Source organism: Eublepharis macularius, chromosome 3 (assembly GCF_028583425.1).
Source record: "Eublepharis macularius isolate TG4126 chromosome 3, MPM_Emac_v1.0, whole genome shotgun sequence".
Taxonomy (NCBI): Eukaryota; Metazoa; Chordata; class Lepidosauria; order Squamata; family Eublepharidae; genus Eublepharis; species Eublepharis macularius.
This window is the reverse complement of record NC_072792.1, coordinates 56350214-56370659: the sequence shown is the minus strand read 5'-3', so window position 1 is coordinate 56370659 and position 20446 is coordinate 56350214. Positions and strand designations below refer to the sequence as shown.

Here is a 20446-nt window from a genome sequence, read left to right as displayed (position 1 = left end):
AATACTTATATTTAAAATTACAAAGACACACTGAAAATTCACACAAACTCAGTTCAAACAGAAAGCTTTACATATCATTAAAAAGGGAAGCAATGTATCATACCTCTAAATATTCAGCTACATTTGTTTTGGAAAATATTGGACATGTTATATGTATTGTCTGAGTAGCTTTTTCAAGTCTCTTTAAGGAACAAGCAGTTAATATGTCATAAATATGTCATAAATCAGCTAAATCTTTTATATTTATAATTTAGAATATTTCTATGCTACCTCTTCAGAGTCCTGCACAAGGCTGCTTAGAGTCAAAAACCACAGTATAAAAAAACAAGTCATTAAAAAAACAATCCATTAGATATAAGCAGCATAAAACATGTGCATAAAACTGAGAAGACTATTAAAAAAACTGATGATAAAACCCCTAATTAAAAGCGAGGGTAAAAAATTGTGTTTTAGCCTGGCATCTAAAAGAAAATAACAGGCACAAGGCAAGCCTCAAAGGGGAAGGCAGTCTAAAGGCGAGTTACCATCCGCCTCACCTTTGAAGGCAGGGCAAGCCTCAAAGGGGAAGGCAGTCTAAAGGCGAGTTACCATCCGCCTCACCTTTGAAGGCAGGGCAAGCCTCAAAGGGGAAGGCAGTCTAAAGGCGAGTTACCATCCGCCTCACCTTTGAAGGCAGGGGCACAGAGACCAGGGCTTGAAAGGCAGATCTTAACTGGTGGACTGGATAGTATGGGAGGTGATGGTCTTCAGGTACCCTGGCCCCATGCCATTTAGGGCCTTAAAGGTAAGAACAAGCAGTTTGAATTGTGCCCAGGAACAGATGGATAGCCAGCACAGATCTTTCAGTACAGGGGTAATATAATCCCTGGCATTATAATAATAGTAGTCCAGGGGTACATCTTATATATTAATTAGGTATTTTACATATTAGGCCACACTCCTGCTATATCACTAGAAGTGACATGCCTAACCCCCGCCCCTAACCATGCCATCACTGGATGTTGTGTGTCTAACCCTGCCCCCTTTAAGGTCACCAGATGTGCCCTCTGATATCGCTGGATATACTTTTTCAATGGCATCCACTGTGACATTATTCAACTTCTGCCTGCTGCACCCCTCCTTGGAAATTGGGTAACAACTTCTGTGAATGGCCAAGTGACCCCTCTGTCAACATACCTAGTCACCTCAACCAATAGGAAATTGTCTTAGACCCAGAGTTGGTGGTTTTTAGGTAAGAAGCCATTTTGTGAGAACAGACACATGTTTGGGCTCTTGAGAATATGGATACTCCTGTGATGCCCCTGAAACTTATCATCTCAACAGTGGTTACTTTGGAGAGCTTAGTCCTATGTTGGACTTACCAGACCACTAGTGAGGAACCTGAGACACATGAGCACCCCTGAACTCCAGAGGTGGGTCTAAATGTCCCTGCAAACATAGAAATCATGATGCTACAACATGAGTATACCAGCTTGGAGTACAGACAGAGCTTGCTGGTCACTCTACAACTGAAGAGGAACTTGGGAATACTCAATCCATTGTGGTATGTTTATTAGACACCAGTTGAAGAGTCAGAATATGAAGAAACTCCAGAGGAGCAGAAGAAGGAAGAGGCTTGAAATGAATCTATGGAAGTAGGAAGTCCAGCACTAGGCTCATAAGTTACTAGGTAAAGCAGTGTTTGTGAAGGGGTGGCTAATGAAGTTAGGCGATAGCAGTTGAGGTGCTTTTTCACCATGCTTTTTAAATTCTATTTTACTATCCTGATGAGGACTTCATCCAAGTTTCTAAGAATCTGCACATCCGTAGTCCAGAGCCTCTTTAGCATATAATGCTTTTATTCCTACCTTAACCAATATGACAAAAAGCAGAAGAGTTAGTTTTGTTACAACAAAAACCTTGTGAGGACATACCTGTGTTAAATGGGTGATGATGGAGATGCCAGAACAGGAGGCTATCATAAAGAACATATATACCTAGAGAAGCAGGGAGTTTTGATGGGATGAGCCCTCTCTTCCAGGCAGCTAAGAAGCAGCATAAAACTCTGACTCGAAATGTTAGTACCTGACTTTCAGAGCAAGATGCTTACACATTGCATAAACAAGCCAGGGTCCACTTTAAGAGGTTGATTTAATGGATATGCAACAATTTCCCAAATACAGTAAAGGCAGCAATTTCCCAAATACAGAGAGGGCTACAAGTACATTATCTAAATATGCGTAGGCTTTAATTTTAAAAGATGTGACAGGGAGGAGATGTAGAAAGGCTTTAAGGATATGTTCAGACAAGGCTGAACACTTGCCAAGTTTCACTCACTTTGGCGGAGAGTTTCTAAACATATCTGTGAGTATTGTGTTAAAGCAGTATGGAATTCACCACCGTCATCAGTAATGAGGTCATAGCAGCCATTGTGTGCTTCAATCAAGCCTTAAGAACAAAAATATGTCAATATGTTCAACAATATGTTCAGATATACTGATGTGCTGCCACAGCTCATAAGGAAGTTATAACATAAACACAGCTTTCACAGGACAATCAGGGCTCGCCTTGTGAGTGTAAACCCCACCAATGCACAGATGGTGTGAAAAACAGTTTATGGAGACTGAATAGAGTGAAAAGAAGAAGAGGGGGAGAATCCTTTGTTTAGAAAAGGAGACCATGTGTGAGTGTCTAAAAGCAAAGTGCTTTTAATAAAAGGTTATGAACAAAGCTACATGGATGAAATATTCATAGTGGAGCAAGTCATCTGTACAGGCAAGAAGCCTGCATATCAGCAAAAAGATTATGTTGGAGACCCTGTCATAGGGTCATTCTATCCTGAAGAGTTACAGAATGTTAAGATTTGAAGGAGACCATGTGTACATAATTGGGATAGTTTTAGCCTCAAAAGGCTGGAGCAAGGGAAAATACCATCTAATAAAGTGCTTAAGATGGCCTGATAAATGTAAAAGCTGAGTGCTTGCCTCTCACCTTTCTGATCCTGTATAGGAAAAAAAAAAGAATGGGGGTCAGTGGCTTTTACATTATACTCCCTAGCAACGCACCCTGACCTGGATGACCCAGGTTAGCATGATCTCATCAGATCTCAGAAGCTAAACAGGGTCCACCTTGGTTAGTAATTGGGTGGGAGACCTCTAACAAAGACCAGGGTTGCAGAGGCAGGTAATGGAAAACCACCTCTGTTAGTCTCTTGCCATGAAAACCCCACTTGGGGTCACCATAAGTCAGCTATCACATGAGGGCATTCTCCACCACCATCCTAGTAACACACGTGCTAGACGTTTTCTACAGAACATTGTTTCTGCCTTTCTGTCTAGCTTAGCCATTGGACCTACCTGGGTTGTAGGATTGGTGGAGATTCAGTAGCTTCACATCTGGAACACCATCATGGAAGATGTCACATTTGGAATTGTTGACAGGAAGAAGAGGTGAAGTTTCAGGTTTCTCTGAGGCTATTAGTCAAGCATTCATCACCTGGTGGGGAAAATAAACAGCATTGCACAATCTCATTGATACATTCCTGAATTGAGCTGACTGTTTAGGAAGGTCATAGTAAAAGCACCTCATAGTTACCCCCTTTCAGCTTCTGAATGTTCCACAAAATCAGTGGTTCGAATGTCCCTTAGCCAATTCAAAGAAGAGACAGACGCGTAGTCCTGTGGAAAAAGCAAGTCTGCTATGTTTATTAAACGTGTAGGAACGCTTAGTTACACGGAAAATAAAAGGATCACACGTGCACTATGTTAATCAAAGCTATAATAGCTGTGCAAGATGTTTTATACCCTTTGATTCATTTCAATATCTCATTGGTTCTCCCCAGTGACCACCTCCAATGATCCCAGTGGTCCCTATTGGAAGAATAATTCTGGTCAGCATCACAATTACAATATTTCCCAATTTGCATTTCTTTTCACTTCAGTACATTGTTTTATCTTTTCAAGGAACGTCTTTTTCCGCTCTCATACTTTCCCATCCATAGGGCTCTCTCTCTTTCCTGCGCTCTTGACAGTGTAACATTTTGCCAAGGACGCCTAAGTGTCACTTCAGCAGCCTTGTACCATATAGGAAGAGATTGCTCCCTCTCAGGTGTTGTGGGAGGGGAGCAATCGCCCTTCCTCTGGAATGTACAGAAAGTTACTTTCAGTACCCCACATCTATTGCTGGGTCTTTTTCACAGCCTTGGGAGAATCAATTAATTTAACTGACTTGAAGCATGCTCGTTTCCCTCACGGAGGGGTTTATTGCCCACTCCTGTATCTGCGGGCAGGTGTTCTGATCCTCCCATTTGCAGCTGGCTTCTCTTGTCTATGCTCGATTGTTCCATGGTTACATTTGATATGGGCTATTCAGGGAAAGGTTTTCCTTATCAGCCTCTAAGCATGGCATCAGTGTAATGAGTACAGATGTATTTTTCTTGCAGCAAGCTTGCTTGGTAAGCATACCTATTGCCCTGGGTTATAAAGCTGCAAACAGTAGCTTTACCTCAGCGTTCCTGGTGCCTAATATACATTCATGTGTCTCCAGAGTTAGTTCTCTGCCGAATGCGTTAGCATATTGCAATAGTACCTGAGAATAACATAAATTTGCATAGAAATAGTAAAGACACAAAAATGTTTTAGTTCATTGAATCTTTCTCCATCATGAAGAAGCTTCCAAGCCATAATACCAGAAATCAGCTAAGATGTGAGATTACCTTGGTGGACTGTGTGGGGGGAATTAACTTAAGAGGAAGAGAATTCAGCAGCACCCATGTCTTTTGTTCTTAAAATTGGATCTTCTCCCTCTGAATGAAGCAGACAAGATGGTTATTTGATTAAACATTTCTGCCCCGGCAGCCTCTGTGATATTGCAGTGCATTCTGGGGTGCTTCTGTCACTTTTCATGCTGATTTGTGGGCATTTCTAAAGCTGATGTGCTGAAGTGACCAATCTGCTGTAAGGCTGGTCTCCTAATAACTTCCCGTTTTCCAAGAGTGTCCTTGTGGCTTCTGAAACACATTTTGAAAATCTGATTTTGCTGTTAGTGTCCTCAAGGATCGTAGCAAGAAATGGGGCATGCCTTTTTATTATTTGTGTCAAAATAATTAATTTCAAATTGTAATGGCTTCTAAAGGTTTGAGATTTAAATTGATTTTTAGCTTTTCAATTTTGATGTTATCAAAGAAAAGTCAGTATATTAAAGAAGGTTGCCTTTTCTTAATTCGTCATTTTGAAAGACTGCAGCTGTTACTATAATAGTTTGTTCCATTTTCTTCTTTATTTTGTTCTTCCCTGCTTTCATAGGCCAATGTTTGACTATTCCCTTTGGAAATTCAGTGCAGACGTTGAGTACGATAATTTTAAATCTTATCTTGAGAAATCTGTCCTTAATTTCTTTTTCTTCGGGATAAGAACACGACAGCACCCCCCACCCCTTACAAAATCATAGAAGCGCAGGTGCTATTTCGGTTATATATATATTTCCTTTGAGACTGTGCAATAAAATATACAAGCTATCTGCATTGGAAGCACTTTAAAATTCACAGAAAGGCACAACATAATAAATTTTCATGGAATCCCTTTGCCTCTAGTGCTCATTATAAACTGTCACTGAACAAAAGAGAAATTTGCACTCCAGTCTCATGGAAATGCATACCAGCAACAGCATACAAAGAAGTATGCAGCAACATAATTTTTTTGTGGTCAGTGTATGGGTTTGTCTGAAGAGCAGCAATATATTGTCACTGGTCTGCCACCACTACTGTGAATGGGTCGATCACTGTGAGTTTGCCTAGAAAGGTCCTAGATGACAGACAAGTTCATTTGACAGCGTTCTTTATGGGTGTGGATGATTCCTGAACAGGTTTTTCAACTGTAGGGCTGGGGTCCAAGATAAGCTTTGGCTGAAAACGACAGTTTGGAATAGACCAAAGGTAAAAACCAGGCAAGGTGCTGGAAGATCTGTGAATGTTTTTTTTTATTGCCAGATAGCAATAGGGAAGTGGGGCCAAGCCAGATTATGATGTGCTGAAGGCCTAAACTATGTCGAGTCTAAGGGGCCCCATTCCATTACCCCTCCAAACGATAATTTAGTGATTTTTTAATGTAGAGAGACCTTCTCCCTTGATCTGCAGTGCTAAATTATAGCTTACTTAGTTTTATATAAATCCAGCTCTGTCATGGGGCTTGATTCTGATTAAGATTATGGGACAAGCTGTTACCACTTCCTCTCTTCTGCTTTTGCAGCCTCAGTTGATCACTGGAGCTAATGTTTGCAGTATTGGGGTGGTGGCCTTTATGTTTTGCTCAATGGGACAAATAGTAACTTGGGGATGAGAAAAGGGCATGGAGAAACAGTTAACCCTTCTTCTGCTGACACTACAGTCCTAATCTAAGGGAGGATCCTTCTGTACCTACTTTAGTAGTAAAAATAGTAAAAATCATGTTGGAGGGACCCATTCACTCATCTTCCAGCATCTGAGCTGGTTTGATCCACAGTAGAGGTGGGCACAGACCAGAAAAACCCACGGACCATTGGCCCTTTGCATTTCACGGACCATGGACCATGAACTTTTCATGAGCCCGCCCCATTCACAGACTGGTTTGTCGGTCCATGGTCTGTCATTTCTGGGGGCTCTAGGAGTGCCCCCTTCACACTCAGAGATGCCAAACTAGCAGTGAGGCTTCAGCAGGCTCTCCTCCAGCCACCCTCCAAGTTTGGCCAAGATTGCATTTTAGAAGTCTGACTTACAGACCCCCAAAACAGCTGCCCCCAGGAATCTTCCAGTAGATATTAGGAGTCGCAAATGCCAATTGACTTGCATTGGCTTGCAGCACCAAAGAGTTGCAATGAAGCAAAATCAAACAGAAAAGGGTGGGGGAAGAGCCCCCTCACTCAGCACACAAACACCTTCCCATCCATTGCCTAGGGAATTAATTCTTGTTTCTTGCTCGCATAGAGAAGAATGGGAGCTCTCTGGTTGGCAGCCAGAGCTATCTATCAAGGTTTTGAGGGCTAGGATTGGTGTGTTCCAAGGTCTGCAGAAGGTCTGCAAACATTCATTCCATTGCCTATGGAATTGCTAGATTGGTGCCAGGATGGACTGGCCCAAATGGACTATAGTTTGTGAAAAACATGAGTCCCACGAAACACATGTTCACAAAACACGACCCAGGCTGAACCGTGTCAAATTTAGGTCTGTTTTGTAGACTGTGCCCACCTCTAATCCAGAGAGTAAGAGAAAGGCAGAAACAGAGTACTGTGAATTTGCTGAAGGTAAGGCACCCAGAGGTCCAGAGTGTGTTTCTGCAAAATATCTCTCTTTGCTTCCCCTTAACCTCCACTCACACATTTGTAAATAAAGAACACCATAGTTTTCTCTCAGTCAAAAAAAATTAAACCACATAGGACTACACAAGAGCTCATGTAATATTTGGAGTGGACTGCAAAGCCCTGACACTTTCAGCAAGTCTAAGAATGAACTTTTTGGGAATGCAAGATAAGACAAGATAAGATCTTTGCAGACAAGAAATATGTTACTGACAACACAGTATATGCAAGATAGCCTTACTATATTTTTATCCAGCTGGATGTAGACTTGCAATTATTATGTACTTAGCCCTGTTTATTAAAGACAGCTGTCTCATCACAAAGTTTCCTTCAGGCCTGTTCAATATATATTCTGCACAGCTGGAGTTTTTATTTGTGAACCAAACTTTTCAGAGTCAGGATGCTTCCCTCGAGATGTTGAATTTATCTCAAACTGCTGTGTTTTTCTTCTCTTGCATCACTAGTTCCAGTGCAGAGATTGATAGTGATGGTCAAATCCAAGCCTCTTTGTGGCAGTGTAGCCTAATTGAAACAGCTCAGTGTTCGATTTTGGCTTACAGCTGAGAAATTAAGTGTTGGGTGAAATACAAAATTAGAACAAATTAAGGACTGTTGCTTTTTTCACACTCTGGTAGTGCATGATAGGCAAACATTCAACAGGTACAATTTCTTCCTAATGATGGGAGAACTTCCATCTATTGTTATTATTGCTCACTATTAAAGCCACCAGAAAATATTCCTTTTCAGGAAAATATTGCATCAAGTCTAGATTGATTTTGCTTCTAAGCATGTACCATGTAGAAAATACGCTAGTTATATTAATGAAATGCAAATAGACAAGGCTGTATTGATGCTGTTTTTCTCTCATTTTATGCAGGGTGGATTGCTATGTTTGGAGCTGTATGGCTTCTTGTTTTAGCCAACATCCATGATTTTGAGATGATTCTGAGTAGAGTGGAATGGGCAACACTCCTTTTCTTTGCAGCATTGTTTGTTTTAATGGAGGTAAGATGGAGAATAAAGAAAAATAGTAAAACTGCATCCTTGATTTTGGTAGTTTTAACTAAGACTTAAGAACAGTTACGTGGATGAATTTAGGAAGCCTTTGCATGTACGCAATTGTACACAATCTGAGACTAGGCTCTAGGCCTTGTAGATCCAGAGATAGAAGATCAAATGTAAAGACAGTTTTCTACCTAATGTATGCACTGGAAATAGACCTGTTCTTCCTCCTCTTTGTTCTAGCCAATGAAGTCACAGCTGTGATTTACAGATACGGAAAACCCAAGGGAATGCTTCGCTTCCTTATTGCCAGGAGCTGCGACTTCTGAGTTGGTTGAAAGCCTGCAGCACTGTCTGTGTTTTCTGCTTCTTTGGCTTTAACTGTTTTCTTAAATGTAAGAAAGTCTAAGGAAAACAGCCTCCTTGTAAATTTCCAAACTACTGCAAAAAAGAAAAACAAACAAACCCCACAAAACAGAAATGTAATAAAAATTGAATCTCTAACTTTGAAAAAATATTGGGAAATAGGGCACTAGCAGGTCAAAAGGAACCAAATTGGATGATGGGTATGTAACTACTACAGCCTTTCAATTGCATAAACTCACTATCTAAATGAAACTGAGTTTGTGGCTGCCTCCACAAGATGCATGCTATTCTTCCCAGAGTAGAATGCGAGAAGAGATTTCCCTCTTCCCGTAGGTGCGTGGCAACCCTGGGTGCTACAGTGTAGCACAGTAATAAAAGGGAAAATTAAGGTAAAGAGTGGGGTTCCTAAGCTATGAGAGGTCCCTCTGAAAAAAGGGAAGGACCAGCATGGCGGGTGGGGGTGGGGCGGTGGCAGCAGCAGTGAGCAGCACAGGAATGAGTGTATGCGGATGCATTCTAGCCTGTTCCTGTACTTCATGCTGTGATGGGGGAGCATTTTTGCATCGTAACCTGAAAGCAGCCTGTAATTATTTTCTTTTTTACATAATCCAGTTTTTTTTTTTGAGACGGGCAGGATTTATTTACCCTGAATGCTCATAAAAACTTTGAGGTCCAGACTAACCTTTCTTCACACTAGAACTCTCTTCCTTCTAGCCATGTATTATGTACTCTAGGGAAAAAGACAGACATCCTCTCTGGGTCTGAGATCTGGTAACCCTGTGCAGGCTGGATTCTTCAGAATTGGAATAGCAGGATGGATTGGCTATTTACATTACTGGGAAATAACCCAGTGGGCCGCTGCCCTGGAGGACCAGTTGTCCCATAGCCTTTCCTCCTGCTCTGTGGTGAGGCTCTCAAGGAGGAGCACAATAGTACCAGCTGGCTTGAGCACAAAGCAGCCAATGAAGAGGAATTTGGACGAGCCTGGCTTCACCCTGCCACTCTGGATACAGTGTAGCTGGTGAGAAGGAGCATGGCAGCACCTTCTCTCTAGTCAGTTCTTGGCCCTCCATCAGGTATGGGGATGTGGCAGCAGGGAAACTGGGCCCTTTTCCAGGTTGTTTTGGCCTCACACTGCACCCTGCTCTGCGATCAGTTTACTAGTGCTGCAGTACTTCTTTAGATGCAGGTTTTCAGTGATTAGCACAAGACACCCTGACATTTATTAGCCATGGCTGGAAGACAGTTTCTCAGTATGGAACATACTGAGCTAGTATTTTAATGTACTGCTTTAAGTTCAGCTTAGCAGTTTTTAGTATGTCACAATTGCACTGTTATAAAATCAGCTCTAAGCTATTTTGTCACTTATTGCCCCTGCAGTCTGTTATTTGCTGTTGCTTAAAATGATTAGCTTCTTGCAGTGTTCCGAAACCGTTTCCAGGAGGAAATGGTCAACGTCAGAGGGGTTGTTTGTGTGAGGTCCCCATGCATGGGACATGACCTTCCTCTTAAAAATGTAATTGAACATAGACTTGTGACTGCAAACTGATGAATATATTGTATGTATGAATAATCCCCCAAACTGCCCTTAGAATACCTACAATAATTTGCCCTTGTTTTCCAGATGACATACGTTTTACTTCTGTATCATATAACTAACTACAAAGGGAAACTGTTTAGGATTTTTATGGTAGATAAAATACAGGCCATTTTCACACGTCTTAAAATAGCACAAGACTCACTGAACACTGGCACCTTTGTAGCGTGATTTCTGATGTCACCCGGATGCAGGCAGTTATGAGGGCACCACGAAAATGACATAATGACAGAGTGACATCAGAAATCACATGACGAAGCCGCCAACATTCGGTAAATCTTGCACTATTTTAAAGATGTGAAAATGGCCACAGTCTTGTAACTTATTCACTCACGTACATGATTTAACAAAAATTCATCTCCTGTCTGCACAAATAGCTTCAAATTAAAGTAAAAATAGATATATAAAGATGGAAATCAAAGCTGTATTCATAATAGATTTGTAGACTTTTTACTTTTATCAGAGAAGACCTAATAGCTCTTGTCCATGATGTAAGGCTCCCTACACAACTCTGTGGATGTGTGACTCCCTCATGCTCAAAGGATTGTAAAACTGGCCCTTCCAATGTAGTGTGAATGAAGCTGGAGTGTGCAGTATCTTTACCCTTCTGAGCATCTGAATTGGAGGTTCTGTGCATACTGAAAACAGATTTGCCAAGCCTTACTCTAGCTAAGCACACATTTTAAACAGCATTTTTGGACTGGTTTCAGCAATGGAAATTCTTATATAATGAATACAGGATCTTGACTATGTGGCAAGGCTTGTAGAGTGCATGTCTTAACTGATGGTTTGTAATGCTTGTTTAACTTTTGCTTTTAGCAGTCTCACAGGACAATTCTAAACAGAGCTAGTTCATCTAAGCCCATTGATTGCATAAGATTGCGTAGTTAAAAGTTTACACTAAAAGGTGGGAAAAGGTACTTAAATGACTTGCATAAATGTCTCTTGTCTTGGATAATTAGGACAGTATCCCTGCAAAGAAATAGAATACTGTTCCTTGTGACAGCATCCCAACTAAACTGGAATTACTTCAGCATGACTGCAATCTCTGTTCAACCTCTAAAGAATGGCTTGGGCAGAATTAAGAGATGGGGCTGTGCTTCCATTAACTGGCTGTAGCTGTGTAATAGTCCTCCTTAAGCAATGTGAATCTCTGAAATAAACACTTGGGGAGTGTTTTTAAGCTTTACTGCACTGAAAATTTTGTATTTTTAATGATTAGGTAACTTTCTTTTGATATAGCTTGTTATTGCTCATTTGTTTATCAGAGTTATGTAGTAGCTTTGTAGCACTCTGCAGTCTTTTATGAAGAATCTGATGGTATTCCTCCTCATTAGTACCCTCTCTCAGTGGTTTGCCCACTTCGTCCACTTCCTATGTGGTTTTAAAAAACCTCCATTTGCTCAATTGATATAAGGAGGGAGAGGGATTGGCACTTACAAAGGAAGGTTTATAGGCCAGCACCTGCCAATTCTCCATTGAAGTTTGTCCTCTCTCTTTCCCCATCTAGTCTTCCTTTAGCTTTCGCCAGTTGTACAGCCTAGTTAAGAGGAAAGATCAATTTAAAATGGTATGTTGTGCACTTGTAGGTGAGAATCAGTGGCTTAACTCCTCCCCCCCCCATTCCTGCCTTTATTAGAATCAATAGTAGAGAAAGGTTAGCTTTGTCCTCCTCTGGTCCCTGCCTTGGCAGCAGAAGGTGAACATGGTGCTGAAACCTATATTCCTCTCAAAACTAGAAATATGTTAAAATGATTTGAGAACAGGTCATATGTCACAGAAAGTTGAGTGGATTATCCAATAGTAATAAAATGGGGATTGTAGTCCTCCATCCAAGCTATCATCCTTCCAGAATTTCAGGAAGTTAGGAGGTGTCCATTTTATAGTGGGTTCAATCAGGCATGAATTGATGGGATGCTGAAGTTTTCCTTTCTTCACTAGGATGTTCAAGCAGAGTTTTTTTTTCCTTTTACAAAATTCAGTGTGAGGGGATCTGAATCCTACCTTTTCATCTCAGTATATTCTTTCTTTCAGCTGTCTTCCACACCAGAACCTGGCCAAGACAAAAATGCTTCTGATTCCAGAGTGAACCATAGGACCAGGTTTAGCTCCCCGGACACAGGCGGTCCATTTTAACCTTAAAATAGAAGTTGCCCTGCTTTCTGTGCACTTGGACAGGAGGAGTTGCCTTTCACCTTCCTGTCTAGTTCATATACAGCCACAGATAGTGGAACAGCTAAGCATCAAGGAGCTTTAAACAATGAGATAGTACAATGTTTGGTAGAAAGTAGAAAACTGAACTCAGAAGCAGCAGTTGGGAGGATCATGTTCTGATGTCCTGCCATGCATGTATTGTTGATGCTGAGTCACTCTCCTTTTGCCTCCTGTGCTCCAGGAAAACACAATCAGACAGTGAGGTACCAGAGCAATAATTCAAATCAGAAGATTTCTGAGCACTCCTGGATGTCAGAGATCATTTTGTTCAGATTTAGGGTACATATAGTCTTTATGAATGAATGTTACTTGTGCCAAAACTTGATTAGTAAATTAAATTTACACCTTGAAATCTCTGTTTGAAGTCTTCCGCACTCGGTTTTTACAGCGTGTTCATTACTGTTTTGCATCCCATGTTTTTCTGCCTTTTACATGTCCGAGCTAGTCATGTGATGCAGCTCCGGGCTATGTTAGGTTTTCCCCAGGGTATCTATGGATGTATCTCGACTTTTTTTTGCCTCAGATGCTGACTCGTACTTGAGTCGGTGTAAGTAAGTGTAAAATGTTTGCCTCTCCCCCCCTTTCCTTTCCTATTGCAAGTTGATTGTCCTGAGCAGATTTAACCACACCCATCCTCGTCAGCTCCCCTAATGCTTCTTTCTCCATTGGGCAGCAAGCGTTGCACCAAGTAGCAGCTCAGCTGTGCCCATCGCTCACCTCCTCTGCTTCCTTCCCAGATGAGCAGAGGTGGTGCTGGCTCTGCCCCTTTCCTTCTCATCTCCCCATCTGATTTTTTTTACTACTTCTGAAGAATAGTATCATTGAGGCGTGAAGCACTTTAAAACATAATTGTGGGCATTTAACAGTCATGGAGATGGAATCTTTCCCCAACACATACCTAAGAAGATTATTTTCTTTAAAACATTCAGTTGGGACCTGGCTAAATGGACTGGTTCTCTCCCCCCCCCCACACCCCTGTTTCCATCCTGCAGCCTTCCCTGTGTAGAACCAGCTTTCTTTTATTGTTCTTCTCTGGTTGCAGAGAACAGTAAAAAAGGCAAGGGGGGAGAAGGAAGATCATTCCGTGAATAGTAGGCAGTGTGTGTGTGTGGGGGGGGAAGGATTGGTGTTAATTTCAGTGCAGCTGCTCTTGTGCTGTCTTCTATGTAAAAAGACTCAAACTTTCAACAGTTAGGGTTCGAAATGGCAGCACAGAGAGAGTGGAGATTCTTAGTCTTACCATGCATGCTCAAACTTAAAAAAAGTGGCGTGTATTCAGTAGCTCACAAAGCTCGCAGTAGAACAAGTGAATATAAAATGCAGCAGAGAACATGTGACCGAATCAGGAGCAGAGAGTGTAAAAAGGGGCAGTTCCAAGCCGGTGCGAAGGCTATAGGGCTGACTTCTCAGATCCATAGCTTTTAAACTTGAGTGCAAAAGGGCTCCTTGTTAAGGTCTTGTTCCATCCTGAGGTTTATGCAGGTTTAAGATATGAAATTAGTATTAGAGATGGGCACGGACTGAAATACGAACCAAAGTTTGTCACAAACTGGGCAGTAGTTTATCAGCGCCCATTTCTGACGAACCAGGACGAACTTTAGGCTGGTTCATTTGGTTCATTTTCGGTTGGTCACTGCAGACAGCCTGGCACCGATAAATCAGTTTCCTAGGCAACCGGAGATGGGTTTGGATCAGCTGCTTGTCGGGGAGATCCCCGCCACTTTATTTTCAAAGGGCTGTGTGAAACACTTGGTTTTTATTCCCTTTGGCAAAGCCCAAAACATGCCTGGGAGGGAGGGAAAAACAGCTATTTAATTCTTTCTTGGTGTTTAAAGCCAGGAGGAAAGTGCAGTAATGTTACAATGTTGCCATGTTACAACGTTGCAACACTTTCTTGCCTTTAAAAAAAAAGAGAGAGTGTGTGTATACCCCAGGGAAGGAAGGGAAAACCAGCCATTTAGCCCTTTCCTGCTTTTAAAGCCAGCAGGGAATAAGCAAACTCCTGCAAACATGGGAAGCAGAACAGCTGGCACACAGCAGCAGGGAAAGGGGCATTTAAACCCTGAATCAGTTGCTTGTCAGGGATCTCCCCGACAAACAGCTGATCCAAGCCGGTGGGGTGAAATGCCCCTTTCCGTACTGCTTTGCAGCAGTATGGAAGGGGGCATTTAAACCCAACAAACCACGAACCACAAACCAGTTTGGAAACTGAGGCAAGTTTGTGAAAGTTCTTGGTTCATGGTTTGTGAAACTTGATGAACCACGGACCGCATGGTTCGTTTTTTTCCTGGTTCTTGCCCACCTCTAATTAGTATGTGTGTTTGAGAAACATTTTAATTTGTGGGTGTCTTATACTGTAGAATTAATTTGATCTTACCTTTTGAAACAGCATTAATTTATGCAAGCACTAAAATACTATATGTCTATATTGCCTACTCCTGGTTGGGGACAAGTACTATAGCAGAAGCACATCCAGCAGCAGTTCTAGCAGTAAAATGTTACAAGCCCTGCCCCCTAGTGTCCTGGGGCCCTGCTGGGCTAGGCAGGGAGTGACCTTTTGAAACAAAAGGCTCCTCCTCGCCAGAGGCAGAGCAGAAGCACCTGGGCTGAGGCAAGAGCACATGGTGGAGAGCTGCTGCTAGAAGGTAAGGGGTTGTTGTCTTTCTGCCTTTTGCTCTTTGCCTTTCCTAGCTACTGTGTGAGAAGCTGAGGGTGAGTGGGTTCTGTGTAGCTTGCTAGAGAGTGGTTCTGGTTAACTTCTGTGTGGGGCTGTTGGGGGCTGAGTGAATTGCTGTTGTTTGCTGCTGTTTGCTGTTGCTCTTGGTTACAAGCCCCGCCCCCTAGTGTCCTGAGGCCCTGCTGGGCTAGGCAGGGAGTGACCTTTTGAAACAAAAGGCTCCTCCTTGCCAGAGGCATGAGCCTTTGGCGCGAGCCAAAGGGTGAGAGCTAAAGGGCTCTTGGCCTGGGGCTCTTGGCCTGGGGATCTGCCGGGGGACCTGAAACTCTGCTGGTATACTGGTTCTGCTGGTACTCTAGGTATATATCTGGAAGGCAATCATGTCTACTGAAGCCCCCTTCGTAGTCACCTGCATGGAGTGTGCCATGTTTGTTTTCCTCCCAGAAGAGAAGACAGAGTTCACTTGCCAGAAGTGTAAGCTGGTCAGAGGTTTGGAAGAAAAGGCTCAGAGCCTGGAGGACAGGATCACCACCCTTCAGGAGATCAAGGAGGGAGAGGATTTTATTGACAACAGCCTGGGGGCTCTGCACAGCCAAGAAGAGGAAAGTCAAGGAGAAGAAAGAGTCGATCTCCCTTCTGAGCCTCCTCTCAGATCTACAGTACAAACCCGAAGAAGTCAACAAAGAAGATGCTCTGGTCCACTTGAGCTCAAGAATCGTTTTGAAGTGCTAGAGATGGTGACGGAGATGAGAGTGGAAGGAGAACCGCAAAGTGCTGGAAGAGGATGTGCAGAAGACATGAGGCCACATGGAAGTGGAAAAAAACGGAAGGTGGTAGTCATCGGGGACTCTTTGCTCAGGGGTATGGAACGCCATGTCTCTGGGCCAGATCCCCTATTCCAAGAGATGTGTTGCTTGCCGGGGGCCAGAATTCAGGACATTACCGACCGGCTGCCGAAACTCATCAAGCCTGCTGATAAGTACCCATTTGTGCTGATTCATGTGGGAACGAACGACACGGCTGCGAATACTGTTGCAAGAATTAAAGAGGATTATGAAGCTCTTGGAAGGCAGTTGAAGACATTGGGGGCTCAGGTGGTATTCTCTTCTATCCTTCCAGTCACAGGAAGAGGAACACGCCGGGAGTGGACCATACTTGAGGTGAATCGTTGGCTGAGTTGGTGGTGCCGGCAGGACTGCTTTGGGTTCTGGAACCATGGGATAGGTTTTCTTAGAGAAGGCCTTCTAGCACATGATGGGCTTCACCTCTCAAGGGCAGGGAAGAAAACATTTCGAACGAACCTGGAGAACTTCATCAAGAGAGCTTTAAACTGATGCCACAAGGGGAAGGGGACGATCGACATGGCGATTTCAATGACGAAGTGAAAACAGTGGGGACTCACCTGGGTAGGAAAGGTCAAACAAAGGTACAAGGCTACAAGTGTCTATATACCAATGCCCAAACTATGGGCAATAAGAAAGAAGAGCTTGCGCTTCTATTGCAAACAGAGGGCTACGATACAGTAGGAATTACTTGGTGGGATGATTCCCATGACTGGAATGTGCTGGTGGATGGGTATGAGTTGTTCAAGAAAAACCGGAAGGGTAGAAGAGGAGGTGGAGTAGCGTTGTATGTGAGGAGAGGGCTTGATTATCAAGAAGTTATGGAGAATGGGGCGGACAGCCTGGTGGAAAGCATATGGGTAGAAATAAGGGGAGGAAGGACAAAGGGTATTATTGTTGGAGTCTGCTACAGACTACCTGACCAGCGAGAAGAAATGGATGCTGCCCTCTTTGAACAGATTGGTAGAGTATCCAGACATCAGAACCTTGTAATTATGGGTGACTTCAACTTCCCTGATGTGTGCTGGGAGACAGGCTCAGCAAAGCATCATGAATCACGCAATTTCCTGACCTGCCTGGCCGATAACTTCCTTTTTCAAAAGGTGGAGGAAGCTACAAGGGGCTCGGCCATACTAGACTTGATATTAACCAACAGGGAAGAATTGGTAGATGAGATGAAGGTGGTGGGGACCTTAGGGGGAAGTGACCATGTCCTCCTTGAATTCCAGTTGCTGTGGGGAGCCAAGGAAGTTTGTAGCCAGACTCATAGGTTAGATTTTCGTAGGGCCAACTTCGATGAACTCAGAGGCTTGATGAGAGTCATTCCGTGGGGGAGTGTGCTGGAAGGGAAAGGAGTGAGTGAAGGGTGGGCCCTTCTCAAACACGAGCTTTTGCAAGCTCAAGCCCTCACTATCCCAGCAAGATGGAAACATGGTAAGGGCTCCAAGAAACCGATGTGGATGTACAGAGAGCTCCAGAATAAGCTAAGAGAGAAAAAGGAAATGTTCAGGAAATGGAGAGAAGGACAGACCTCTTAAAAGGAGTATATGAGGGTTACTAGGCACTGCAGATCAGCCATCAGAGAGGCCAAAGCTCAGTATGAGCTGGGTCTGGCCAGGAGGGCTCACTACAATAAGAAAAACTTCTACAGATATGTGAGAAGCAAACACAAGGTAAAAGAGGCAATTGGACCGCTGTTGGGTGTAGATGGAGAAACTCTGATGCAGGACAGAGAAAAAGCAGACAGGCTTAATGACCTTTTTGCCTCTGTTTTCTCCCTGAAGAACTCAGGCACATCTAGAGATAGTAGAAAATGTGGCAGGACACCTGAGTGGCTAATTGACATTGACAGAGAGGTTGTGGAGAGGCATCTGGCTGCATTGGATGAATACAAATCCCCTGGGCCAGATGGGGTGCACCCAAGAGTGCTGAAAGAACTTTCTAGAGAACTTGCAGAGCCCCTGTCCATTATCTTCAAGGCCTCCTGGAGGACTGGGAATGTGCCACAAGATTGGAGAAGAGCAAATGTTATCCCAATCTTTAAGAAAGGGAAGAAGGATGACCCGGGAAACTATAGGCCGGTCAGTCTGACTTCTGTTGCTGGGAAGATATTAGAACAGATTTTAAAGGGATCAATCTGTAAGCATCTGAAGGACCACTCAGTGATCCAGGGAAGTCAACATGGTTTTGTTCCTAACAGATCTTGCCAGACCAACCTGGTTTCCTTCTTTGATTGAGTGACCAGCTTACCAGATCGGGGGAACTCTGTTGACGTGATTTATCTGGATTTCAGTAAAGCTTTTGATAAGGTCCCCCATGACATTCTGATGGGCAAACTGGAAGACTGTGGAGTGGACCATAGGACAGTTCGGTGGATAGGGAACTGGTTAGAGGACCGCACTCAAAGAGTGGTGGTCAATGGCATTTCATCAGATTGGAGGGAGGTGTCCAGTGGGGTGCCGCAGGGCTCGGTTTTCAATATTTTTATCAATGATCTGGATGAAGGAGTGGAAGGGCTGCTCATTAAATTTGCTGAGGATACCAAATTGGGAGGAGTAGCAAACACCCAAGAAGATAGAATTAAAATTCAACAAGACCTGAATACTCTGGAGAAGTGGGCAGCTGTGAATAGGATGCAATTCAAAAAAGACAAGTGCATGGTATTACATTTGGGCCTCAAAAATGGGATGCACAAATACTGGATGGGGGATACTCTTCTGGGCAGTAGTACATGTGAAAGGGATCTTGGGGTAAGAGTGGACTGTAAACTAAATATGAGCAGTCAGTGTGATGCGGTGGCAAAAAAGGCTAATTCAATCTTGGGTTGTATCAAAGGGGCCATAGCGTCGAAATCGCAGGAGGTCATAGCCCCTCTCTATACTGCCTTGGTCAGGCCACACCTGGAGTATTGTGTGCAGTTCTGGAGGCCTCACTTCAAAAAGGATGTGGCCAAAATCGAGAGGGTGCAGAGGAGAGTGACGAGGATGATCAGGGGTCTGGAGCCCTACGATGAAAGGCTAAGGGCCTTGGGAATGTTTAGTTTGGAGAAGAGGAGGTTGAGGGGGGACATGATTGCTCTCTTTAAATATTTGAAAGGCTGTCATTTGGAGGAGGGCAAGGAGCTGTTCCAGTTGGCAGCAGTGGGTAGGACACGAAGCAAAGGGCTTAAATTACATGCACAAAGGTACCGGCTGTATATTAGGAAAAACTTTTTCACGGTCAGAGTAGTTCAAAAGTGGAATCAGCTGCCTAGGGAGGTGGTGAGCTCCCCCTCACTGGCAGTTTTCAAGAAGAGGCTGGATGAATACTTGTCAGAGATGCTTTAGGCTGATCCTGCACTAGGCAGGGGGTTGGACTAGATGGTCTGTATGGCCCCTTCCAACTCTTTGATTCTATGCCAATGTGAATATAGCTGTATTATTTCCAAACTATTAATTTGTTTGGTTATTGTTGGGAATTTTCCTTTCCAGAATTTGGTGGTTTGATTACATTTCCTTTGATGCTTTGAGGGAAGGTGAATGGGAGAAAGCAGAGGAAATAAAATGAGAAGGGTAATTGGAAGGAATGTGGCAGCAATGAGGCAGCAATGGAGTCTCTGCGTTAATCTTGTCTGTGATGTGAAATACAGTCATCAGAGTCAGGCCACCAGCATTCTTGGAGTGATAGCATGAGGTAACATCCCTAAAATGACCTGAGTCACCTTCCAGTTGAGTTGTTTTTCTCGGGCTGTGTTGCACAGGCCTGATTGCTTATGTCTCTCAGTTGTGACGGTGTTTTTAAAGTTATGCTGTGTTGAGTATTCACCATCCTGATTTAATGGGGGAAACAGAGAAAGAAATATCAATAGGTTAGAGCTATTGGGAATTAAGGTTATTTTAAGATGACTGTTCTGTCAGAGGCGCCTGTGTTGTATATTCCTTTTGTCTTTTATATCACTGCTCGCACAATGTTTTTTGTTTTCTATGCTCTTTCAGTCACTTGTTGGAGTAGTTAATAGATACAAAAGGATAGCTGGGGTTGGAGCATGTACCAATAAATGTAATCTTAGAGAATTTATTTATGAGGCTACGCTGGGCAAATCCTCAATGTGGGCAACAGACTGGTCCATTAGTATTCAACTGATATTTGCAGCAGTGAACACACAAAGCAGCTCCTAAAACTTGGTGCCTTGGAATCAGGCAACGCCCATCCATCCTTGAATGTTTGGAGATAAACACCTGCGGTCCTAGACTGCCACATAAAATATGAAACAAGTCACTGTGACAGTTCAACAGAGGGCAAGGAGGTTCTTGCTAGTTCCCACTGAAAGTCTTGGGTACAAAACTAGCTGCTTGACTTGTGTTTTTGTCCCAGAAGGCAAATAGTAGCACAGCAAGGAACATTTTAGGACATGAAAATAGCATGCAGGGAGACTTACAGTTCAACCCTAGCAAAAAGTTA

The 20446-nt window shown here is 43.2% G+C and overlaps 1 protein-coding gene across 1 annotated transcript in view; it reads left to right on the top strand.

The window, feature by feature from the left end:
- OCA2 (OCA2 melanosomal transmembrane protein) overlaps positions 1-20446 on the top strand; it is a 279690-nt gene that overhangs the window by 179104 nt on the left and 80140 nt on the right. The window contains exon 18 of the mRNA XM_054974145.1: positions 8186-8313. Coding sequence (XP_054830120.1) covers positions 8186-8313 — 128 coding nt within the window. The remainder of the gene's footprint in view (positions 1-8185; positions 8314-20446) is intronic.